Genomic DNA, 26,910 nt, shown 5'->3' on the forward strand with positions numbered 1-26,910 from the left:
GAGGGAAAAAAAAAAGCAGCAGATCTAGCCCAGCTTAATCATTTGCTTCTACTAGTGCATATATTGGATTTAATCCAAGTTAACAAAAATAAAGCCGCAGGATAGATACATGCAGTCGTATATTTAAGCTACTGACTCACATACATGTTAATGTCTGAAAGTATTTAAAAAATATGGAGGCGGAAGAAAAACAGTAAGAAGTGATAAACCATAACAAGTTTTCTTATTCTTTATTAGTTTAAAGGAAGCTAGAACCTAATAACAATACGCCACATACGGTTCAGAACCAAACAAAAGCTGCTTAGTTATTTATTTTGCATTTGCATTTTGTAGGAAGTGAGAAAAAAACAGCTCTATTGGGACTCAAGTTTATTTTCAATTAAAATCTCCATAAATTAGGAAATGTCTCATAAAACGGAGAAATTGGAAAAAAATGTTATTCAGAAAAAAACTTTCTTGAGTGTGCTTGTTTCCTGTAGCACCTTGGATTTTGTGATCAGTCTTTTAAAGATATTTTTTTAAAAATTCAACCTCTGTCTTCACATTTAGGACAGGGCATAACAGTGTCTTGTCCTTTCATGCAAATAAGAGGAAAAAATTATAGTTGCTTAGTTTCGAGCATTGAAAGCACTCGCCCCTAATTCTGCCATTTGCTCATGTCCCACATGAATAAAAGGATACAGCTTAGAAACCAGGGCCTTGCTGCTATTGTATTTTTTTCTAATTAAAATTCAGAGTATTAAACACAGTTGAGTACATCCATGCATACATGACATACCGTCATCACATACCGGAAGCTCCAATCAAGAGCCCCGAGCAAAGCTCGTTTCATAACATCATTAAGATTCATTGTACACTGCGTTTCAGAAAGGCTTTGTCAAAGCAGATAATAATGGCCTGTCAGAAATGCACAAACAGAAATTTATATTAAATTGTCCTTTCCCTCCTTTTAAAATATGGGAATCTATTAGTAGCTGCATTCCCGGTATAGGGGACTCAAGGCTTCAGTTAAAAAAAAGTCCCCAGCTTCTTAATATTGTAAGCTTATTACCAAAATAAGAGTATAAAAAGTTAAGTGAAAAATATTTGAGTAACTAGTTGGGGGTATTCCTGGGAATACTAATCAAATATAATGACTGTATCAAAACAAAGGAAGGCGGAGCTCAGGAGCGTGAAGGTAGATAGCATTGCTGAGTCACAAGGCGGAGTGTTTAATTTGGAACAAGTCAAATAAAAGCACTGCTTTCTTTTCCTTAGGAACCTTTGATACTCTTTATATTAACCTCAGAAAAGAAAGCTCTCTCATTTGAACATTTTTTTCTTTTATATCCTGCTGAGTGAAGATGCCTGCGGGGACAAACTTGACAGCTGGCTTCCCAAGTACAGGCGTAAATATGATGCTATCTGGGACTTTAGTGGTGAGAATTCATGTCTTTAGACTCGATATTTTTCTTTACCGTGCTCATTGATGACGCATATGTGCTGAAACAATAAAGGATTTAAACGCATCAGTTTCTTAACAAAATATGAGGCACAGAAAAGGTGATGCAGTAATAACCGAATGCCATCGTGTAATTGGCTATTGATCATTTAAATAGAAATGTGTGTATTTATATGTGTGGGTAAAATCTAAAGAGACCCATTCAAATGCTTGACAAAAGGTCCTTTGTGGTTTTAGTTTGGAGATTCCTATTCTGAATCCGGCTCCCCAGGTCCCTAAAACCCAGAAATGCTGAGGGAGCAGTATGTCTAGCCCTGCTAGAAACAGAAGTCTCCTACTGGTAAGATGACAACTGCTTGGGTGAATGGAGAAATAACAGTGGCAAGCACAACATGGGCTCTTATTCAACCCTTTTTGGGCAACAAGCAAAGGGTTAGGAATATTTTGATTGAAAGCAACAGAAATGGGGCCAGGCTAATGTAAGCAAAAAAGGAGGATTTGGATGGGCTCAGTGGCCCCTGTCTGTAATCCCAGTACTTTGGGAGGCTGAGGTGGGAGCATGATTTGAAGCCAGGAGTTCAAGACCAGCCTGGACAGCATACCAAGACCCCATCTCTACAAAAAGTAAAAATATTAGCTAGGCATAGTGGCGTGTGCCTGTAGTCCCAGCTACTCAGGAGGCTGAGGCGGGAGGATCGCTTGAGCCTGGGAGTTCAAGGCTGCAGTGAGCTATGATTGCGTCACTGCACTCTAGCCTAGGTGAGACTGTGGAGTGAGACCCTGTGTCTTTAAAAAGTGGGGAGGGGGAATTTATTGGTGGAATACTGGGGTAGCTCTCAGAATCCAAGGATGAGCTGGGCAATGAAGCAACTAGAAGGCAGGAACAAGGGCAGCTCCAGAGACTTTCACCCATGGTGCTGTGGATACTCTCTGGGGGCACTGCTATCCTAGTGGTTGAAGTCTGAACACACTCAGTCTCTGTGACTTTTGGTTTAAATTTCTAATTCCCAGGACAGAGAGACTGATTGGTCCATTTTGGGTAAGTTGTCTACCTCTAGATCATGCAGTGTTGGTCAGGGTCACACAGCTGGGGTCCACACTGGGGGTCCACGTCTGTGTGGTGAGATCATTTCCCCCAAAGAGGGAAGAGTTATGAGCTGCATGCCACTGTAATTGAAACCTGCTAGAGTTCAAGCACTGACACAAACCAGTGTATAGAATATTGGCTATTGTTATGGTTGGTTGGGCACAGTCAATGACTATGGAGAAGAATCAGTGTCAAACCATAGTTCTGCTTTTAGCTTCCTATTTCTTTAGTACAAAATAGAGATAATCATAATTTGCCTCTATCATCCTGATACCTACCCTGCAGAATAGTAGTGGGAGTTAATTGGGAGTATGGATGCAATGTGCTCACCATACTCCTGACATAGAAGATACTCAATCAATAGCAGACATCACTAACACGCATTCAATAATTTTTTAAATTGTTAAGTTCTTATAAAAAGGGGGGTTAGGGATTTGCATGCAAGACTTACATTCAGATCTCTGAAGTATTCATTGTAATCTAAGGCATATCCCACCACAAATAAGTTTGGAATCTCAAATCCAGCATCTTAGCAGACAGAGAAAGAGAAAAAAAAAGGGAACAAAATTTAGATTATATAAATGCAAGTCACCATATGCTGCCGTCGCCACTCAAACTTGAGGACCTTTCATTGAGGCAGGAGGGAGTGAGAAATGGTGAGCAATGCACAGGACGAGCCCAAGAGGGACCTGGACCCGAAGGACTACTCGGGAGGAAGGAGGCAAGGCAAACAAGCCAACCTACAATGAAGAATGACTGATCTAGCATACAGAGTTGAGAAAGGGCTCAGGAAGCCTGGTGCATAACAAGAAATATGCATAATTGAGTCACGTGGCCCTGGTGTTCTAAAGCAAGCAGTATGCAGTGATACGATGCCAAAGGAAACACTCTCAACAACACAAAGGAAAGTTCAAGCAGAAGGCGTTACGACGCTGCATTATGTGAACAGGTGCGCGGGCCACAGCAACTAGAAAGCAATTCTCCCGCTGTACTCAGTGTCTTGGCTGTTTAAAGGGCTGGAAAGCAAAAGCCAGGACACAAGATGAAAGGCAACGGGATTGTTCAACTTGAGGAAGAGAATGTGGAGGTTGCATTAATGCTGGTCTTTGGGTTCATGATGCAGACGATATTAATGAGCTCCCTATTGAGGGCACAATGAGAGGAAATGGATTTAAGCACAGTGCAAGGTACTTATGAAAAGCAAAAGAAGATTCTTTGAAAAGATGATGATTTTTTGTCAGAAAGGATTCTTTTTTTTTCTGAGACCGAGTCTCGCGATCTTGGCTTACTGCAACCTCCACCTCTAGGGTTCAAGCCATTCTCCTGCCTCAGTTTCCCGAGTAGCTGGGAAGACAGACGTGTGCCACCATGCCAGGCTAATTTTTGTAGTTTTAGTAGAGATGGGGTTTCACCATGTTGGCCAGGCCAGTCTCGAACTCTTGACCTCAAGTGATCCATCCGCCTCAGTCTCCCAAAGTGCTGGGATTACAGGCATGGGCCACTGAACCTGGCTATTTTTTGAGAAAGGGTCTCACTCTGTCGTCCAGGTGTGTGATCATGGCTCACAGCAGCCTCTACCTCCACAGGCTCAGGAGATCCTCTCACCTCAGCCTCCTGAGTAGCTGGGACTACAGGCATGCAAAACTACGCCTGGCTAATACTTATTGGAGAGAATTCTTAAGGAACAGACAATAGCTCTCCTTCTTCAGAAGTCTTGAAACAGAATAAAGGTGCACTGGTCCAATGATTTTCAAACTTGTTTCAGTGTTTTGGAATCTTACAAGTTTGTTTATTACAGTATTATAGATGAGAGATTTATTTGCTTACTTTTAATGGAACTGTACTTGGGTACAGCCAGTGGGCTTATAGCCTGGGCAAAGTCATCTCCACAGTGACTATGACCAATGATGCTTTCACAAGAAGAAAACAACTGGTTCATGCTCATAGAAAGTACTGGAGGTACTTATTTTCTAGGGGGTTACATTATGGAGTCCCTTGCTAGGAAAATAAGTACTAGAGGTGAGGGACTTATTTTCTAGGGGGTTGCATTATGGAGCCCCTTGCTAGGAAGCCTGCTTGATTCCTCCAAACTGCAGAGTTTCTTGAAAAAAAGAATAAGAGAGGAGAAGCAAGAGCAGAAGAGGTCAGAAGTTACATTGAGGAGAAAAGAAAGACTCAATCAGGAGAAAGGAATGCAAAGTACAAAGCCTCATAAATCCAGAGAGAAAGAAGGAACAGAGATTCTGAGCTAGCTAAAAGAATATGAAGCTGGGTGCGCACCTGCAGTCCCAGCTATTAAAGAGGCTGAGGCAGGAAGATCATTTGAGGCCAGGAGTTCGAGACCAGCCTAGGCAACAAAGTGAGATCCCATCTCAAAAAGAAAAAAAAAGGTAGGGTGCAGTGGCTCACGCCTGTAATCCCAGCACTTTGAGAGGCTTAGGTGGGTGGATCACCTGAGGTCAGGAGTCCAAGACCAGCCTGGCCAACATGGTGAAACCCCATCTCTACTAAAAATACAAAAATTAGCCAGGTGTGGTGGTACCTGTAGTCCCAGCTACTTGGGAGGCTGAGGCAGGAGAATCACTTGAACCTGGGAGGCAGAAGTTGTAGTGAGCCAAGATCACACCACTGCACTGGGCAACAGAGTCAGATTCCGTCTCAAATAATAATAATAATAATAATATGAGCAAATCCCAAGAAGCCCTGTTTGTAACCAGGGTTGTAATAATGACTTTACAGGGAGCAATGCAATCCTTCCATTAGGCAGGGCAACTCACACTGGGAAAATGAGAGCCCAAAGCCTATTTAGAAGGCCAAACCTTGAGATGTCATAGAATAAAAGGATGATGGATCAGTAGGACAATCATGAATCAGAGTGACCTATCCTTAGCTGGTAAATGCAGGCAGCTATTACACTTACATTTGCAATAGCAGATGTTACTTGCAGATGTAGTGGAAGAGTCAGGGCAGTGACTGAAACCAGATTGCCTGGGCTTAATATTGGCCTGACACTCATGGCTACATGACTTTGGCAAGCTATTTAAGCTTGCTGTGCTCAATTTCCTCATCTGTAAAATGGGTACAACAGCTCCTACCTTTAGAGAGCTATTGTGTGGATGAAATGAGCTAATCTCTGTATAGCTCTTAGAATAGTGCATGGCACGTCACGACCTCTTTCTAGTGTTAGCTGCTATTATTTTATTGCTGTTATTATAAGTGATATAAGAAATTTGTCATTGAAGTGAATGTTTTTCAACTTCAGTTAAAATCTTATTTATACACTGAGTATCCTGTACTATTTCCTTAGACAATTTCTGCTTAGTAACCACATGCAACCTTGACTACATCCAGATTATACCTTTGATAATAGTAATAGATGAGAACATGCGACTGGGTCTCTCTGCCCAGAACTGACATGGTCCAGAGTTAACACATCCAGCACAGGCATGAAACTTGTTTTCAGAATGTAGAGTCACTGGCTAAATGTCGCTGGCATGTCACCCATCCATACTGCACTTCTCTTTCGCTAATGTTTGTTCAGCTTGCTGAAGAGAACTGTAGCCAAATTATCCCAGGAGCTTTGGAGCAAATGTAAGTTATAAAAATCAATCTGAAGTCTGCCTATGTGAGTGAAAAAAAATCGCCTCTAGTGTTAGAATAATAAATAATCAGGCTGCGTGTTTATCCTTCCTGGTGTTAGAACTAGGCTTATTATGGGGAGAAGGGAGGAGAGTGTCCTAGATGAGGAAGCCCTACAGAACACACATCTGAAGTCAAGCGTGAAGATGGTATCTAGAGATACCTGCTCTGCTAATTCTCTGTGTTATGGAGCTTTGGTTTGGAGGTGAAGGGGAGCTGTCTTAGATTTCCCCTTCTGTGCGTTACAATTCAGGCTTGCTAAAGGTCACCATTGTGCGTTGTCTGGTAATAGTTCCGGATGATGGCATAAGAATCCCTCTAAACCTCCATAGCACCTCTCCTTGTCTGACTGGTGAGAATAGAGGCCAAGGTGGGGATCCTATGTGTCTGAGTTAGTCCAGCGGGATCAGGTCTTCCTCTACTCCCTGAAACTTTTCAGCTGACTTCTCTGTAGTTAAGGTGCTGTGTGAAACATACAAATAAAAATACCCAATGCACGGAACAGAGTTCCTGTGAAAGATGCAAATTAGAACATTGAAGACCCTCATTTTAAAGGGTTCTGTTTTCCCTATCAAGGTGGGGGAGATCATGAGGAATCCATGGGACTATCAGCCCTACACAGTTTCAAATCCACATGCAATGCTGTCAAATAGGAAACCAAAGATTCTTAAACATAAAATGAAACACCATAAGCACAAAGCAAATAAACAAACAAACAAAAAACTAAAAAACACTTACAGTCAGGTCTAAAGCCGTCACTTCTGGATGTTCTCTTCACCAACAAACTACCATTAAAGAAGACATGCTTTAGTGAACCCAATCAAATCTCTATGAATTGTAAATAGAATCAAGCATCATTAAAAGATGTACTTGAAATACATATTTTGCTACTGTGGCACTATACAGATGGTTCTGGATAAAAAGAAGACAGCAGGTCAGGCACGGTGCTTACATCTGTAATCCCAGTGCTTTGGGAGGACAAGGTGGGAGGATCACTTGAGCCCAGAGGTTCAAGACCAGCCTGGGCAACATAGTGAGACCCCTGTCTCTACAAAAAATTAAAAAATTTAGCTGGGTGTGGTGGCACCTGCCTGTAGTCCCAGCTACTTGGGAGGCTGAGGTGGGAAGATTGTTGTAGCCCAGGAGTTGAAGGCTGCAGTGAGCCATGATTGCACTATTGCACTCCAGGCTAGGTGACAGAAAGAGACCCTGTCTCAAAAAGTAGATAAAATATAAAAAAACTTTTTAAAAAGGTAGCTGTCAGCCAGGCACAGTAGCTCATGCTTGTAATTCCAGCACTTTGGGAGGCCAAATCACTTGAGCTCATAAGTTTGAGACCAGCCTGGCCAACATGGTGAAAACCCATCTTTACTAAAAATACAAAAATTGGCTGGGCATGGTGGTACATGTCTGCAGTCTCAGCTACATGGGAGTCTGAAGCAAGAGAATTGCTCGAACCCAGGAGGCTGAAGTTGCAGTGAGCTGAGATTGTACCACTGCACTCCAGCCTGGGTGACAGAGCAAGACTCCGTCTCAGAAAAAAAAAAAAAAAAAAGGTAGCTGTCCTAGCTACTCAGGAGGCTGAGGTGGGAGGATCACTTGAGCCCAGAAGTTTGAGGCTGCAGTGAGTTATGATCACACTACTGCCCTCCAGCTTGGGCTGGGCGACAGAGCAAGACCCTGTCTCTTATTAAAGAAAAAAAAAAAGAAAAAAAAAAAGGGCCGGGTGCAGTGGCTCATGCCTGTAATCCTAGCCCTTTGGGAGGCTGAGGCAGGCAGATCACTTGAGGTCAGGAGTTCCAGGCCAGCCTGGCCAACATGGTGAAACCCCATCTCTGCTAAAAATACAAAAAATCAGCTGGGTGCAGTGGCAGGCGCCTGTAGTCCCAGCTACTCGGGAAGCTGAGGCATCAGAATTGTTTGAACCCAGGGGTTGGAGGTTGCAGTGAGCCGAGATTGTGCTACTGCACTCCAGCCCAGCCTGGGCAACAGAGCAAGACTCTGTCTCAAAACAAACAAACAAAGAACAGAAAAAAATGAAGGGAGCGGAGCAATTGCACGGGGGCTCATCCAGCTGCTCCTGGAAACAGCTAATGGAGGCACAGTAAAGAGGAACTCAGAAACACGGCAAAGCACGTCTTCTTCCCTTACTTCTCTCAGGCTAGCAGTCAAGGGCTGTTTTTCAGTGTGGTCCAGCTGTAATACCCCAGGGGAAATGGTCACTAGTTTGGAATATATTACACTCTTTGGAAAGAGCATCCTGTGTTAGCATCCCTTTTGGGCTTGCTTGGAAAACTAGAAATCACCATGCTATGAATGTCCAACTCACCTGGCTACCTTAATCATGTTGGGCTTGTATTTCTCTATATTGCTGAGTAGTGCTTTCATGGTCCTCCCAGTTCCGACAACATCCTTTGCAAAAAGGACAGATAAATTCAACAAAATGCATTTGAGCAGCACAATAGACTTTTCACCCAGGGAGATACTCCTGATTAATAATGCATCGTAATTAAAAATGCCATCCAATTTGGAGCCACAGTAGGAGGAAGAGTTGGTTATGTTTTATTTAGACAGGCACTTCTTTCTGGAAGCTGAGTTTTGGGGAATTACTGGAGACTCTTTCCTCCTTGAATCCTTTAGCTGTGTTGAAGGGCCAAATTTAGTCTTTGGACAGCATGTAGGACTCCTCGTTGAGTACATTTGGACTTGTGTCTGCACATTCAAGGACTAAATTTGGCCCTGAGGTTATGTAACACAATACAAGGCACATGAATTTTCATGGATATGTACATCTGAATACACTGAATGGATAAAAACCTCCCCCTTGTCCTCCCCCACTCAATGCGGGATTCTATGGCTGGGAAGTGAGAGGTGTCTGGACAGCAGCTGGTGACAGCCTGTGAATTCTGAGGGTCCACGGCTGCAGTGAGCTCGGGCTCATCTCTGCTGATGAGCTGCTGCACAATTAGAGGAGAATGGGCAGCGGCGATTTATTGTCCTAAGGACAGGAATCAGCTGTCATGAGCTGATTATCAAAACAACAGGTCTGAATGTAGCCAGGGTTGGGCAATTCATTTGGTTAGAGGGTCTACTCCATGGGTTATACTGAGCAAGAACTCCAGATGCACATGGCGCACACAGGCAATTGTGTAACAAAAGGTTGAAAACAGCTCCCCTGAATTTTTTGCTGTTTGATGAGACAAGCGTGCTCCTGAAGGAAACGTGGCCATTTGCTGTATTAGTCCACTACTGCCATAGGGATCCCACGTTCTCTTTTCTCTCTTTTTTAACAGAAAAACAAAAGTTAAAAAAAACGAAAAACGAGAAACAAAAAAACATAGCTTTCCCCATAGCTCGTCATTTTTAATTGATTGTGTTTATGATTTTGATGCTGAAAGTATTTGAGAATTCTTGAAATCATCAGAGGTCCTTAGCAAAGACACTGAATTCAGGGTAAACAGAGTTCTAACCTTGGTTTTACTGTGAAATGAATTTGGTTCAGTGAGCTAGTTTCCTCTTCTTTAAAGCTGTCTGATTCACAAAGAAGTATAAGAATCAACACAGAGATATGTGGAACTGGATACACAAAAAGGATAAAGTCGTCCACAAATACCGTTGCAAAGCTTTTATTCTACATTATTTGAAATCAGGGATGCTATCTGGCCCCTATTCATTAAATTTGGAGAGCATGCACCCAGTGGGAGCTCAAGAAATCCTTGGTCAATTTGATAACAAGGTTTACCGTTTAAAACTCACCATTAGATTCTTTCAACCTCCAAGTATGGAAAAGGAAATGCCAGCTTACCTCAACAATGAGAACATTCTGAAATAAACAAAACCCATATTTTAGAATGTGATGCCAATCTGACTCACAGGATACATACATATTTTTTTGCTTATAGTTAGAATTTCACAATTTACTTAGACGGTCCTTCCCCATCCATCTAATTCAAAGGACTAGAGGTGATCTAGGTTTTCCAGATTCATTTTAACAAGTCCTCTGGAATTAGTTGGTGGTGCAATATTAGTATCTATATTTAGGTTAGAAGCAAGCTTATCTTAGACCTGTCTGACGAGCTCTCCATAAAGTCATCCCATTTCAGTAATTCTGCCAAGGGCCTCCCACCCCCAGCATTCCCTTGGGAGGCAAAGCCTGTTGAGAGTTTACCAGGAAAACAATGCAACATGAACTGCATTGCTAATGGAGACCGTGCTCGGTAAATGCATCATGGGTTCAGCTGTGACAGCCTTACTCTTGCACAGCCACCAAAATCCCTGGGGACTCAGGATTTCCTCTTGGACTGTCAACCTAGATGAAGAGGGTAGGCTAGAGAAAGGGCTGGGAAGTGCCTGGTCTGTATTTTTAGCGAGCTGGTTAGATTCTTTGCAACAAGCTCTCAAGGCATTCCTCTACCTCTCCCCTAAGAACACTGTGATATGGTTTGGATCTGTGTCCCTGCCCAAATCTCATATTGAAATGTAATTCTCAGTGCTAGAGGCGGGGCCTGGTGGGAGGTGACTGGATCACGGGGGTGGGTCTCATGAATGGTTTAGCATCGTCATGCCCCTTGGTGGTGTTGTATCTGGTTGTTTAAAGGTGTATGACACCTCCCCCTCTTTCTCTTGCTCCATATCTGTCTCCAGACATCTGAAGTGCTGCTCTCCCTTTGCCTCTGCCATAATTTTTTTTTTGAGACAGGGTCCCACTCTGTCACCCAGGCTGGAGTGCAGTAGTGCGATCTCCATTCATGTAACCTCCGCTTCCCGGGTTCAATCGATTCTCCCACCTCACCTTCCCACGTGGCTGGGATTATAGGTATGCACCACCACGCCCGGCTAATTTTTGTATTTTTAGTAGAGATGGAGTTTTACCATGTTGGCCAGGCTGGTCTCAAACTTCTGAGCTCAAGTGATCTGCCCTCCTTGGCCTTCCAAAGTGCTGGAATTACAGGCACGAGCTGCCACACCCAGCCAGCTTCTGTCACAGTTTTAAGTTTCCTGAAGCCTCCCCAGAAGCAGAACAGATGCCAGCACCATGCTTCCTATACAGCCTGTGGAACTGTGAGCCAATTACACCTTTTCTCTTTATAAATTACCCAGTCTCAGGTATTTCTTTATGTCAGTGTGAGGAAGGACTAATACACGATGATTGTACTGCATTTTAATTTCTTGTTTGATATCTGTCTTCCCCACTATATTCTAATCTCCATGAGGTGGGGATCATGTTTGTCTTGATTCCTACCGCATTGCCAGAAACTAGCATAATGCCTGCATATAAATGCTCAATAATTATTTGTTGACTAAAGCAATAATAACTGATTAAACTCATTACTGAGTTAAAACTGACTGATTAATTGGATTAGCAGTGACATGTTAATGCTGCCCCACCAAATTAAAATATGACTGTTAATATGCCATCCCAGTTTACTAAATGGTGAGACTATCCCTTCAACGTAATGGTGTTTTTCTTTCTTTAGATGATGTTTCATTTATCTCTATGATTTATACAATACTTTAAGAATCATGGCCTGTCACAGTGGCTCACGTCTGTAATCCCAGCACTTTAGGAGGCCGAGGTGGGTGGATCAACTGAGGTCAGGAGTTCGAGACCAGCCTGGCCAACTTGGTGAAACCCCGTCTCTACTAAAATATACACAAATTAGCTGGGTGTGGTGGTAGGTGACTGTAATCCCAGCTACTCAGGAGGCTGAGGCGGGAGAATCACTTGAACCCGGGAGGCGGAGGTTGCAGTGAACCAAGATTGCACCACTGCACTCCAGCCTGGGTGACAGGGTGAGACTCCATCTCAAAAGAAAAAAAAAATCAGATCAAATACTACACATTCGATAACTTACTTATGTTTAATGCAAGATTTAATTAATAAAAATGTTAACCACCCAACCACCAAACCAGCCGACCAACAACTCTGTTAACTTTGCACCGTATGTCAAATACATTCTTATGTTAAAATAACTTCTTGGAAGTGTTTTTCTGTCAGTTATGACATTTTTATTCATTAAATCCATTGAAAATCTTAATTTTATCATGGAAATGTATAAGATTATTTTGTCCATTTTTGAAGCAGGGCATGCCACGTTACCCTCCACTCTTTCAGTATATTTCAGTATATTGAAACCCCTTCTCTAACAAAAAATACAAGAGTCATACTGCCAGGGGAGTCCTCTTGGTATTTTCAACAAGAATTTCTATGATCTTAACCACCAATTTGCAGTAGTTACTTGATATGTGCATGTTTAGTTTGATTGACGCTTACCAATCAGACCTATAAACCAACCAGAATACTTGGAGAATGTTCTGGTTAATGTAATTTTCTAGCTCACAATCTCTTTTTGTTTCAACGTTAAAAAGAAAAACCTTTCTAAAATGTGTTAGTCTGCATTCCTGCCTAATTAAGTAGAGTGTATGTATTGAATGTAATTAAATATTTTTTTGACGGTACAGAACCTTGCAAAACAATAGAGTCATCTTTGAAAAGATTAGCTTCAATTCTAAGATATAGTGGTAAGTGGGAAGTAGGATTTGGATGTATACTGATATTGAGAGATATTGAAAGACACTGTCAAAATTATTCAAATACATTTTCAAATCAAGGTAATGCATACACATGTTTAAAATAGATTGAGGCCAGGCGCCGTGGCTCACGCCTGTAATCCCAGCACTCTGGGAGGCCGAGGCGGGCAAATCACCTGAGGTCAGGAGTTCGAGAGCAGCCTGGCCAGTATATTGAAACCCCTTCTGTACCAAAAATATAAAAATTAGCTGGGCTTGGTGGCCAGCCTGAAGTCCTAGCCACTTGGGAGATTGAGGCAGGAGAAGTGCCTGCACCTGGGAAGTGGAGGTTGCAGTGAGCTGAGATGGTGCCTCTGCACTCCAGCCTGGGCAACAGAGTAAGACTCCATCTCAAAACATAAAAAACAACAACAACAACAACAAAAAACAAATCAAATAGATTGAAAGGTTTTTAAAAGAAAAACACCCCTCCATCACTTCACCCCTGTTCGCTCCCAATTTTGTTTCCCAGAGACGGTCACTTTTAACTCTTTTAGCTGTTTTTCTGCTCGTTACTTTTTTATTTCTAAAAATTAGACTTAGTCATGTTTCACATACCTATTTCTGTACTTAAAAACATATTTAAATCATTTATTGACTTTTAGGTTGCTTGTTTCTTAAAAAGGGTTTAAGTATAAATACGTATTTTTAAATTTTATTTTTATTTTTTAGAGACAGAATCTCGATCATAGCTCCCTGTAACCTCGAACTCCTGGCCTCAAGTGATCCTCCCTCCTCAGCCTCCCAGAGTGCTAGGATTACAGGCATGAGCCACTGCGCCCAGCCATGTATTCATTCTTATTATAGAAATTGCATATATTTCCTTACATATAAAAATATACCTGTCAAAGAAAGTTTGTACTTTCTATAATATATAAATATAAAACATTATAAAATGCTTGAAAACCAGAAAAGTCTAAAGACTTTCTAAATTTTTGATACATGCTTAACTGTTTAAAGTATATAAAATTTTTATGTGCTTTAAAATAGATTAAAGGTATCATGAATTCTTTATTATGTATAGCCAAACTATTATAACATCCAACAAAAATGATGATAATTTCTTAACATCATATAAAGCCTACTATATATTCAAATTTCCCCAGTTGTCCTTAAAATGGCCTTTGTAGCTGGTTTATCCAACCTATATCATGGATTGGATCTTCCCTTCTCTTTCAATTTAGAACAGTCTCTTTTGCAGTATAGGCATACCTTGTTTTTTACATTTCTCTTTTTTTTGTGATGAAGTCTCACTCTATTGCCCAGGCTGGAGTGCAATGGCGCGATCTCGGCTCACTGCAACCTCTGCCTCCTGGGTTCAAGTGATTCTACTGCCTCAGCCTCCCGAGTAGCTGGGATTACAAGTGTGCACCATCACGCATGCATAATTTTTGTATTTTTAGTAGAGATGGGGTTTCACCATGTTGGCCAGGCTGGTCTTGAATTTCTGACCTCAGGTGATCTGCCCCTCTTGGCCTCCCAAATTTCTCTTTATTGCACCTTGCAGAGACTGTGGGTTTTTTTGTTTTTGTTTTTGTTTTACAAATTGAAGGTTTATGGCAACCCTGTGTTGAGCACATGTGTTGGTGTTGTTTTTCTGACAGTGTGTACTCACTTTGTGTCTCTGTGTCATATTCTGGAAATTCTTGCAATATTTCAAATACTTTCATTGTCATTGTGGTTATGGTGATCTGGGATCAGCGATCTTTAATGTACTATTTGTTTATATTTTATTTCTTTTGAGACAGAGTCTTACTCTGTTGCCCAGGCTGGAGTGCAATGGCACAATCTCGGCTCACAGCAACCTCTGCCTCCTGGGTTCAAGCAATTCTCCTGCCTCAGCCTCCCAAGTAGCTGGGATTACAGGTGCATGCCGCCATGCCCAGCTAATTTTTTTGTATTTTTAGTAGAGAAGGGGTTTCACCCTGTTGGCCAGGCTGGTCTTGAACTCCTGACCTCAGGTGATCCACTGGCTCGGCCTCCCAAAGTGCTGGGATTAGAGGTGTGAGTCACTGTGACCCCCCTAGACTGACTCTTTTTAGGGACTAATGCAGTTGGTGACTTTAAGTTGAAGCCAATGCTCACTTACCATTCCAAAAATGCTAGGGTGCTTAAGAATGATGCTAAATCGACTTTGCCCGTGTTCTATAAATGGAGCAACAAAGCCTGTTTATACAGGCACATCTGCTTACAGCATGGTTTATTGAAATGAATATTTTATGGCCATTCTTGAGACCTACTGCGCAGAAAACAAGATTCCTTTCAAAATATTATGCTCATTAACAATCTACCTGGTCACCTAAGAGCTCTGATGGAGATGTTTACAAGGAGATTATTTTCATGCCTGCTAACACAACATCCATTTTGCAGCCCATAGAGTCATTTAAACTTTCAAGTCTTATTATTTAAGAAATAGATTTTGTAAGGTGATAGCTGCCCATAGATAGTGATTCCTCTGACGGATCTGGGTAAAGTAAATTGAAAACCTGAAGATCCACCATTCCAGATGCCATTCAGAGCATTCATCATCCATGAGTGGAGATCAAAATATTAACATGAGTAGGAGTTTGGAAGAAGTTGATTCCGACCCTCATGCATAACTTTGAGGGGCTCAAGGTTTCAGTGGAGAGGCCAAGGGCGGTGGCTGCTGCAGGTAATCCTAGCACTTTGGGAGGCTGAGGTGGGCGGATTGCTTGAGCCCAGTAGTTTGAGACCAGCCTGGGCAACGTGGCAAAACCCTGTCTCTACAAAAAATGAGGTGTGAGGATCACCTGAGCCTGGGGCGGTAGAGGCTGTGGTGAGCCATGACTGTGCCACTGCACACCAGCGACAGAGTAACAACTCGTCTCAAAAAAAAAAAAAAAAAAAAAAAAAAAAAAGACTTTAGTGGAGGAAGTACCTGCAGATGTGGTGGCAATAGCAAGAGAAACTGAATCAGAAGTGGAGCCTGAAGATGCGACTGAATTGCTGTAATCTGATGATCAAACTTGAACAGATAAGGAGTTGCTTCTTATGGAAGAGCAAAGGAAGTGATTTCTTGAGATGGAATTTACTCCTGGTGAAGATGCTGTGAACATTGTTGAAATGACAACAAAGGGTTTAAAATATTATATATACTTAGTTGATAAAGCAGTAGCATGGCTGGAGAGGATTAACTTCAATTTTGAAAGAAGTTCTACCGTGGGTAAAATGCTATCAAACAGCATCACAATCTACAGAGAAATCTTTCATGAAAGGAAGAGTCAATCTAAGCAGTGAACTTCACTGTTGTCTTGTTTTAAGAAATTGCTACAGCCTCTCCAACCTTCCGAAGCACCCACCAGCCTGATCAGTCAGTAGCCATCAACATCGTGGCAAGACCCTCCACCAGGTCTTGCCTGGTGGACCAGGCAAGATGACTCACTGAAGGCTCAGATGATCATTAGCATTGTTTTTTAGCAATGAAGTAGTTTTTCATTAAGTTATGTGCCTTATTTTTTAGACATAATGTTATCACACACTTAGTAGACTACCATACAGTATAAACATAAGTTTCATATGCACTGAAAAATCAAAAAATTTGTGTGGCTCTCTTTATCGTGGTGATCTGAAATCAAATCCACAATAACTCTGAGATATGGCTGTGCCTAAGATTAGCTCAAAGAGCTAAGGAGCCAAAACTATTTATCTTTATATAATCAGTATACAACATGGAGGCTGGGTGTGATGGCTCACACCTGTAATCCCAGCACTTTGGGAAGCCAAGGCAGGCAGATTGCTTGAGGCCAGGAGTTTGAGAACATCCTAGCCAACATGGTGAACCTCTGTCTCTACTAAAAATATAAAAATTAGCCAGGCATGGTGGTGCACGCCTGTAGTCCCAGCTACTCGAGAGGCTGAGGCACAAGAATTGCTTGAACCGGGGAGGCAGAGGTTGCAGTGAGCTGAGATCGTGCCACTGCACTCCAGCCTGGGTGACAGAGTGAGACTCTGTCTCAACAAAACAAAACAAAACAAGCGAACAAAAATACATAACATGGAGACTGGCATCTAGTAGGTACTCAAGAAATACCTGTGTAGTGAATCAACAATTTTGACCTCATTTCTTTCACTTTCTCTGGTTCATTGTATTTCTGATTCATCCCCTCCATTTTTCCTTAACAATCTGCAATTCCTCCTTAACCAAGCTATTATCAATGTCTATTGCTTTTAATTTTGCACTAAGCAATTTCCTAAAATTCAGGTTTTTTTGAGTGGGCAACTTCTCTTTTCAGTACACACCATGCCTCCTAAACACTTCCAATCTGATAACTCTGATCACTGCCTCTGAGATGTTTGCCAGTTACTGTCTTAGTCATCTCATCACACCTAGCTCATTTCCTCCCAGAAAGCCAGTAAAATCTGCAGCCTAGGAGCTGCAGGCAAAAACTCTATGAGGAATCTCTGGGGTGTGCTTTCTTTGCTGTTGCATGATTCTGATCAAAACTAATCACAAGGGGTTTCCTAACAAAAAAGAAAAAGAAAGGAAGAAACAAGAAAAGAAGGGAGGAAAGAATTGCACAAATCTACATGATATTCTTAAATAGGTTATTCCTACTTCTAGTATGTTAGAGCACACAGTGATTTGCACACCACACTGTCTCATCTGCAGCAGTGTAGTTTGGTGGCCGTGATCACACTAATCAAGAGCAATGGCAGCAGTGACAATGAGCTGTATTGGGGATGTGGAGAATGAGTAGGAATGTGAATATAAACCCCATGGAAAAGGGAATGTAGTTTAGCATTTCATTTTATGTGATAATTCACAAAATTTCCAGAATCATCAGTCAGTGGGTCTTTCCATTATTGTTCTCAGCTTAGTCAGATGCAATAAAAAAAGAATGATTTAAACAGCTAAGGCAGCCAAGGGGGAACTTTTGGCAGTTTCCGATGCTTCACTCTGGCATTTAATTAGAATCTTAGGCTGGGCACAGTGGTTCATTCCTGTAATCTCAGCACTTTGGGAGGCTGAGGAGGGTGGATCACTTGAGGTCAGAAGTTCGAGACCAGCTTGACCAACTTGGTGAAACCCCATCTCTTCTAAAACTACAAAAATTAGCTGGGTATGGTGGTGTGCTCCTGTAATCCCAGCCACTCAGGAGGCTGAGGCAGGAGAATCGCTTGAACCTGGGAGGTGCAGGTTGCAGTGAGCTGAGATCGTACCACTGCACTCCAGCCTGGGCGACAGAGCGAGATTCTGCCTCAAAAAAAAAAAAAAAAAAGAAAAAAGAAAAAAAAAACGTATTTGAGGGCAGGTTTGGGGGGCATGTCTCCCAAAATCTTGGGCTTAACCTGCACATCTGTTTTCATGTTGCCAGATTTGAGCCTGTTTCCATGCATTTTGTTTATTCCACCCTTTCAGAGGTTCCTCGTGAATATGAATAAAATCTTACTTTAATAGATACACACATTTTATGAAGTGCCAATATTAAATCAACTTTGGAAAAAAAATCAGCCAGAGAGTACATTGTGTAGACAGCTTAAACACACCGAATAAAATGCTTTTAACATCATGAACTGAAGAGGCCATTTAACTTAATCGTTGAGGGCTCACTTTATTCAACAGCAATGACCTATTTAGAACCATGACTCAGACAGCTTCCCTTGTGAGCTTCCTTTCCTTGGAAGAAAAGAAAGAGAGAGAGAGAGAGAGAGAGAAAAGAAGACAGAGAAAGGAAGAGAGAGAAAGGAATTTTAAAAAAAGTCAAAAAATAAAAGAAAGAAAAAGAGAGAAAGGAAGAGAGAAAGAAAGAGAACAAAAAAAGAAAGGAAGAGATGAGAAAGAAAGGTAGTTTCTCGGGGTTCAAAGTAAAAAATGTTTTATTTAAAAAAAAGAAAGGGAGAAAGAAATGGAAGAAAGAAAGAAAAAGAGAGATGGAGGGAGGGAGAGAGAGAGAGAGAGAGAGAGAGGGCTGTGTAGAGTCTCCTTTTTTTCTAAATATTTTAATCCCATGCCTTCAAGGGCTCCAGAAGTATTATACAGTTATGGGTTCATAATGCCTCTAACTCACAGCATGACAAGATTATGTAGGTGAGCTATTTCCCCATGTTTTATAGAGTTCTTTCATACACAAATTTAATTTTAAAAAATCCTTTCTAGCCCTCCCTCCTTCATTTAACTCTGTCACGGCTCCTTTTGATACCACGATATCTTCTCTTCCACCCTAACTTGGCTCCTGTAGTTCAAGTGCTCCTGCAGGCTCCGCCTACCCCGCCTCCAAACTGCTCTCTCCTCTCTTTCAGCCATTCTTCCCTCTTGTCAGTTTCATTTTCCTAAAACACAGCTCCATGATGTCATCTCTGCTCAAATACTTTTGTGTCTCCTGTTTACTTTGCTGAGCAAGTTCAGCTCTTCATTGAGACTTTCAATGTATTCTACACATCAAACCCCGTGTTTTCATTTTTTTTTTTCCTACTACTTCCCTGTTTTTGATTAATTTCCTTCAGTCATGCTGGTCCACTTATGTCCGGTGATCCTACTCTTTTCTCGATTACCCCATTCCATATTTTTATTTTTATTAAGTTTTATTCTTGTTGTAGGCTTTGTGGAATTTTCTTCGAAGCCGTCACCTATTTATGAAGGATTAGGGCTAATTATTAGTGGGGGATAGGTTGTGGTATTGTATTAAATTTTGATGGGGTTTTTGTAGGTTTAATTTTTTTTTTTTTTAGACAGGGTCTTGCTCTGTCACCCAGGCTAGAGTGCAGTGGCATGATCTTGGCTCACTGCAACCTCTGCCTCCAGGGCTCAAGCAATTCTCCTGCCTCAGCTTGGATTAGAGGTGTGTGCCATCACATCTGGCTAATTTTTGTATTTTTAGTAGAGACCGGGGTCTTGCCATATTGGCCAGGCTGGTCTCAAACTCCTGACCTCAAGTGATCCACTCGCCTCAGTCTCCCAAAGCGCTGGGATTACAGGCATGAGCTACCGTGCCTGGCTGGCTTAATGGTTTTTTAAATTCATTTGGAGGGAATGATTGTTGGTTTTGGGTACATGACAGTGATAGCTATGGAGGAGTACCTTGAGGCTTGGGGGTCAACTGTTGCCATTGGGGGGCCCTTGCTCTCTTTTCTGTGTTAGTCACAAACCCTTCTATTCCAGGCAAAAGCTCACCCTCCCCTCTCTAAGACTATCTGAATCCTAAGGAATCCTTCATTCTTTGGATTTCTTTAAATCCAAGGAAAGAGTCTTGCGTGGAAAGACCTATGGGGCTCTTCTTAGAGTGCCAAGCATGAAATAAGAGAAGGTGTGTTCCTGGGAACAAATTCCTGGCAGAGTAATAACATGATGATAAATGTACTTTAAATGTAAGTTTACTGAATGACTGACAAATTGTATTATCACTACAGGAGAAAGGAGAAGTCACTGCAGCCTCAACCTCCTGAGCCCAAGTGATCACCCACCTTAGCCTCCTAAGTAGCTGAGTCTACAGGTGTGCACCACCATGCCTGGCTAAATTTTAAATTTCTTTTGTAGAGACACAGTCTCACTATGTTGCCCAGGCTGGTCTCAAACTCCTGGCCTCAACAATCCTTTCATCCACTGCAGATATTTATTGCAGTTTCAGACTTTCTTCTACACCCATTAAAACAAGTACCCACTAACTGTTGGGTGCCTTTTCCTTTTACATTTTTTTTTTCCAGCTAGTGTATATTCTGCATGATGGAAAGATTTTGGAGAGCCTCTAAAACTTATTTCTAAAATCTTGCCAATCCTTATTTTTAAAAATTTTATTTTTTCATTGATACACAATGTTTTATGTATTTATGGAGTACATGAGTGTTTGTTACATGCACGGAATGCGTAATGAGCAGGTCAGGGTATTTGGGGTAGCCATTGCCTTGACTGTCTATTATTGCTATGTGTTGGGAACATTTCAAGTCTTCTAGCTACTTTGAAATATACAACACATTGCTGTTAACCATCGTCACTCTACATTGCCATTGAATAGTGGGGCTTATTTGTTCTATCTAACTTAATTGATAACCTTTCACGGAGAGGCTGAATGAAGAATGAGTGAACAGAGTGGGTCATATGAAGGCCTTTATCTTTTTTTTTTTTTAACCTTATCATGTCTTGTATTTTATTTCTTATGAAAATGGCTACCCAAAGAAGTCATTGTAGCAGCCTACTATCCTAAGGCAGCAACTATAATTTGAATGCTAACAAACTCACTCCATAAGACCAAAAACCCTTCCCCAGGGCTGTAACGGGCATTTAAGTTTCCCAAACCCAGTGACAACTAATGATTTTTATTACCTATCAAATGGAAACAAATGGATTTTAATAGTTCCCCTACAGCTGAAAAACTCCACAAACAATACATTGCCTCTACCTACATGATCCGTTGACTCATGCCAGAAATAGCTTCTAAAACATCTACAACTGTGATGTTCAAACTGGGCTCTGGCTACTTCTGGTGGTTATTTGGTGTTATGCCAAGGCATATTGGAAGGCCTTTATCTTTTTTAAGGAAAAGGAAATTTTAAAAGCTAAGTGAAATTTTTTTCACTTTTCCACCTCAGCTATGTTGCGTTCACTTCCTCAGTCCCCCTTGAATCTCCTATGAGGAAGCCCTTTGCCTCAACAAAGAGGGCGCTCCTCCCTCACTCAGCACCTTTCTCTCCACCTCTCAACTAACCAGCTGGTGGGTGTGTCCTTGGGTGTGACCAGGTGGGCTTATTTACCATTTCGCTCTGCCCTGTCCTCTCTTACCCCAAACTAATCAAAGACTTCTTTCTAATTTCTATATAAGAGGACCATCCACTTGTTCAGTCACCAAATATTTATCCCAGTTTGTTATGGACCAGGTATGGTCTCTGCCAACTTCATGCTGACTTCCTGGTTGGGGAGACAGGCAAATAAAAAATAAGCCCTAAGGTAAACATTGCAACTTGTGGAAAGGGCTCTAGTGGAAACAAGGTATGGATATACAGGTTATTATTATTTTTTTTTAAGGGACAGAGTCTTGTTCTGTCGCCCAGGCTGGAGTGCACTGGTGCCATCATAGCTCACTGCAGCCTTAACTCTTGAGCTTAAGTGATCCTCTTCCTCAGCCTCCCAGGTAGCTGGGATTACAGGTGTGCACCACCATGCCTGGCTAATTTTCGTATTTTTAGTAGAGACAGGGTTTTGCTATGTTGGCCTGGCAGGTCTCATAACTTCCCTAACTTCCGACCTCAAATGATCTGCCCACCTCGGCCTCTGAAAGTGCTGGGATTGCAGGCATGAGCCACCATGCCCAGCCGTCTATGTGCAAATTTCTTCTTGGCATTCATTTGGGAATTTTAGAGTTGTCACTTTGACAGACTCCATAGCAAAAGCACAAGGTAAACTACTTATTTTGTGTAATAAACCTGTAAGGCAGTGTCCTACAATAAAATGCTAAAATGACGTATTAGCTAAAGGCCACTCCAGGGTCGTTAAAACTTATGAATTTCTGGAATTTACTTTGAGTATTTTAGCTTTCTAGGATGTTGTTTTATGCACCAATGTAACAGTAACATCAAATGGTGGCTTAGTGATGCATTAACAGCAACAAGTTAATTCTGATTTTTATGGAACACAATTTACTGCTAGACAGCCATTTAACACATAGATCTACTATGCTGTCTTCAGAGTAGAGGGAAGTGCACTGTTTTGTAGTCAGAGTCCTTGTGGCTCCACTTTGGGCAGCCGAAACAGGTGGATCACTTGAGGTCAGGAGTTTGAGACCCACTTGGCCAACATGGTGAAACCCCGTCTCTACTAAAAATACAAAAATTACCCGGGCATGGTGGCAGGTGCCTGTAATCCCAGCTACTTGGGAGGCTGAGGCAGGGGAATCATTTGAAACCAGGAGGTGGAGATTACAGCGAGCTGAGATCACGCCACTGCACTCCAACCTGGGGACACAGCAAGACTCTGTCTAAAAAAAAAAAAAAGTCCTTGTGGCTCTATAGCCATCCTATGATTATTACACATATTTTTATGAAATGTGGCTGCTATTTTTTTCCCTACCCGGGCATTGCATAACGATAACAAGCACAAATATGAGAGATTAAGCTTGTGTAATAGACTAATCCATTTAACTTAGAAAGCCAAGCTGTTCAGGGATAAGGAATACAAGCTAGGTCAGTACGGCTGAACAAAAACAAATTCCGGATTGCTTTTATTCACAGCAAATGTGCATTTCAAGTAACATTCCACGAACATCATCTTCGTTAGGAAACAACTCTTCTTTCCAGTTTATGTATTTCTATCAGAATCTAAACAGTCTTTTCACTTAATTACTAAGCACTGGCAAATTTGGAACTCCAAGTTAAAACTGGAGGTGTTCTTCCTATTATCTAATAGTTTACATTGTTTTTAATAGAAAAAAAGTCAAAGTGCTGAAAACGCACTCTTAAGAGTTCCTTTTCTCTTCCCTCCCCAGATTTTGTACATGTCAATGAACCTGTGTAAATGTCTTACTGACGTGCCTAGTTGCAGAGGATGGATGAAAAAAAAAAAAGGCAGACGAATAAATAAAGGGAAAGCTTCCTTTTCAGAAGGTGCTGGGAAAGATGAGTAGAAAAGGATTAGAACAAGGTGGGCAAAGGGGTTTTGCTGTCTGAAACAAGATTGGAAAGAAGCTCGGAGAAGAAAGATTTGGTCTGCATGGTGTCTTGGAAGCATTCTAAAAAGAATGTTTTAGAAAGGGGAGATCATTAAAAGGATTCACGCAGCCATTTGTATGAATTGGAAAACCCGGGAGCATGTCTGAAATGTCCTGTGAGTGCTGACCTGAAATGCAGGTCACCGATGCCCCCAGACATCAATGCGGTCTGAGCACAGTTACATGAACAAACCTTTCCAGCCAGCGTTGAAAGATCATCGCCTCCGATTATCTGCATCTCACCCATGGACTGGTCATTCTGCAAAAAAGAAGAAAAAAAAGGAGACAATATTACCGCACAAGAAAACCTTTAAAGCACATTTTCCTGTCTACCCAGTTAGTGGCCGGAATGTGCCTTACAAATACAGCACAAATAGCTAATAGGGATTCATGGTTGCCTATGGTTACCAAGAGCCATGCTCCTGCTACTGCCCTTGAGACAAAGCTTTCTAATGGCTGGCAGGGAGAGGCTGGGTGTGCAGGGGGAATGGGAGAGAGGAGAGAGGACAGACAAATCTAACATGAAGCAAAACACTCTGGAAGGTGTCTGAGCCTACCCTGGAGCAGAGAAAATTGGAGAAGACAGTCATGCTTCTGTGCTTTGCCTACCTAGGGGTGGACCGAGTATGTGTCAGCTTTGCCACCAAGCCCTGATTAAAGATCTGCAGTGGAGAACAGTCAGATTCTGGTTCCCTGAGAGACTGGAGGCTTCCTCTACTCCCCGCCATTGGAGATCCAGCCCCTCATCTGACATCCAGGGCAATTCTAACAGGCCATGAATCAAGAAGTATTGCACTTAGACCTTCTGACATGAATGATGTGGTCTCAGCCAATTTCTGCAGTCCTAAGAATATGACACTCAGAACTATATGTGTGTGTGTGTATATAAATACACAAAATATATATAATATACAAAATATATATATATACAAATATATGTGCACACGTGTGTGTGTGTATATATACGTGTGTGTGTGTGTGTATATATATATATATATTTTTTTTTTTTTTGAGACAGGGTCTCACTTTTGGCCAGGCTGAAGTGCAGTGGGGTGATCATAGCTCATTGCAGCCTCAATCTCCCAGGCTCAAGCAATCCTTCTGTCTTGGCTTCCCAAGTAGCGGAGACTACAGACAGGCACATACCACAGTGCCTGGCTAATATTTTTCTTAATTTATTTTTATTTTTAGTACAGAAAAGGTCTTGCTATGTTGTCCAGACTGGTCTTGAACTCCCGAGCCCAAGTGATTCTCCTGTCTTGGCCTCCCAAAGTGCTGGGATTACAGATAGGGGCCACCATGCCTGGCCTCAGAGCCATATTTAGAAGACTTTTCATTCAAATCTTGTTAGAGTTTATGATCATTTACTTTCATCATGTTTATGTATGGTATATTATCCTGTCCTAATGAAACCTCACAAAACAAACAAACAAACAAAATGGATTGTTACATAGTGACCATCATGATAGAATGACACAGAGGCAAAACAAGAAACAGAACCAGCCACTTGTCTCCCAGCCTCATTACAGACCCACATTAAAGGAACCAAAGCCGATATATTCGGGCAGTCTGCTTCATGACCAAGCAAGAATGCTGTGATGTTGCAATCCCTTGATTCTAACAATAACCTTGGGGAGAAAAAGACAATATACGCACCATATGTGCTACATGCTGAACCAGGAAACGTCTTTAGTTACTGCTGTGGACAGCTGTCGCTTTTGCTAGCTCAGCACCTTTCCTCCTAAAGAGGCCCTCCCTCTTCCTGGGGGGAGTCCATTCTACATGGTTCAGGTAGGGCCAGGCCTTCGCAGTGCAGGCCAACCAGCTGGGCCTGAAGCTATACCCAGTCTCAGACTTCCCAGCTACTCAAGCCAATTCCCTTAGGAATTTTCTTGGGCTGGTTTGAATTGGATTCTCTCACTTGTAACTGAGTCTCTGTCTAGAAGTACAGTTACTTTGTTATGGAGTTGGTCATCTGGGAAGGGAAAAAACAGCCAAACCACCAGTAGGACAGTTTTGCCAATGAAACACCTTTTCTCTTTTTACCTTGCTGCTCAAACGAAAAAAAAAAGACCTTATAATTTTTTACCTTTTTTTTTTTTTTTTTTTTTTTTTTTTTTAAGAGACATGGTCTCTGTCACCTAGCCTGGAGAGCAGTGGTGCAATCATAGTTCACTGCTGCCTCAAACTCCTGGGCTCAAGCGATCCTCCTGCCTCAACCTCTCAAGTAGCTGGGACTACAGGTGCACACCACTACGCCTGGCCAAATATATTTTTACTTCTGCTTGGTAAAGCATTCACTCCTTACCATGGATGGTTGGAGGGAGCACAGGCAGACAAGGAGAGAGGGTTGACACACTAGCTCATCCTGAAAGTGGTCCACTAAGTTAGATAAAACCAGTGATTTTCTTCTTATTGGGATTGATGTCAAAAGGAGAAAAATCAAAGGATATTCAGAATTTACAGATGTTTTGCTGTTTTTGTTCATATATCACCAGATATTCACAAGTAGTCATGACAGTGGTTAAGGACTTGTCAAAAATGTCAAAGGAGAAAATTTTCTTGTCACTGCTAGAGATGCTGAAATAGAGGAATTAACACAGGAAGAATTTCTGCACATTAGACTTAACTATGTTGTTAACAGCAGCAGGAAAAATAAAATTTCAGTACTTCCAGGGACTGGGTTATACAGAATTGAATACAACTACTAAACTACAAAGTTTAATGTAACCAGTGAGATTTATAGTCTGTCAGATCAGAGTAAATTTCACAATAATTCTACTATTTTCATCTTCATTCTATTGATTAAAACCAAAAACCACAAAAATCAGATAACTAAATAATGTGCTAAAAGTCATAGATTATGTTACCAAGCAAGTGTTACTTAAGAAAGTCTTACTTCTTCCAAGTGTACAAACGTGTTTTTTAAAAATTTTTAATTGACCAACAATTACTACATATATTTGATATGGTTAGGCTGTGTCCCCACCAAATCTCATCTTGAACTGTAGTTCTCATAATTCCCATGTGTCATGGGGAGGGACCCAGTGGGAGGTAAATGAATCATGGAGGCAGTTACCTTCATGCTGTTCTCATGATGATGAGTGATTTCTCACGAGATCTGATGGTTTTATTAAGGGTCTTTTCCCCCTGCTTCGTTCTGCACTTCTCCTTCCTGCCATCATGTGAAGAAGGGCATGTTTGTTTCTCCTTCCACCATGTTTGTAGGTTTCCTGAGGCTTTCCTAGCCCTGTGGAACTGTGAATCAATTAAGCCTCTTTCCTCTGTAAATTACGCAGTCTCAGGTATTTGTTGGTATTAGCAACATGAGAATGGACTAATACAATATTTATGAGGTACAATGCGATATTATGATACGTTTCTACATTATGGAATGATCAGATAAGGCTAATTAGCATATCCAACACTTCAGATATTTATCATTTCTTGTGTTGAGAACATTTAAATCCTCTTTTAGCTATTTTGAAATATACATTATTATTAATTGTAGTCTTTGT

The 26,910-nt window shown here is 41.5% G+C and overlaps 1 protein-coding gene across 5 annotated transcripts in view; it reads right to left on the reverse strand.

Moving 5' to 3' along the window:
• Positions 1 to 206: 206 nt before the first annotated feature.
• Positions 207 to 26,910, reverse strand: part of PRTFDC1 (phosphoribosyl transferase domain containing 1) — a 104,264-nt gene continuing 77,560 nt past the window's right edge. For 3 of the 5 annotated variants that reach the window (XM_063709955.1, XM_063709956.1, XM_063709954.1), the window contains 7 exons: positions 23,586 to 23,651; positions 9,973 to 9,990; positions 9,305 to 9,448; positions 8,497 to 8,579; positions 6,906 to 6,952; positions 2,980 to 3,056; positions 207 to 1,482 (listed from right to left, as the gene is read on the reverse strand). In XM_063709955.1, the coding sequence (XP_063566025.1) occupies positions 1,435 to 1,482; positions 2,980 to 3,056; positions 6,906 to 6,952; positions 8,497 to 8,579; positions 9,305 to 9,448; positions 9,973 to 9,990; positions 23,586 to 23,651 (483 nt within the window). In that variant the 3' untranslated portion in view covers positions 207 to 1,434. Of the gene's footprint in view, positions 1,483 to 2,979; positions 3,057 to 6,905; positions 6,953 to 8,496; positions 9,449 to 9,972; positions 9,991 to 23,585; positions 23,652 to 26,910 lie in introns of those variants that run through there. The other 2 variants (XM_004049174.5, XR_008668753.2) reach the window with 2 other exon arrangements.

The sequence above is a fragment of the Gorilla gorilla genome, chromosome 8, assembly GCF_029281585.2.
Source record: "Gorilla gorilla gorilla isolate KB3781 chromosome 8, NHGRI_mGorGor1-v2.1_pri, whole genome shotgun sequence".
Classification (NCBI taxonomy): domain Eukaryota; kingdom Metazoa; phylum Chordata; class Mammalia; order Primates; family Hominidae; genus Gorilla; species Gorilla gorilla.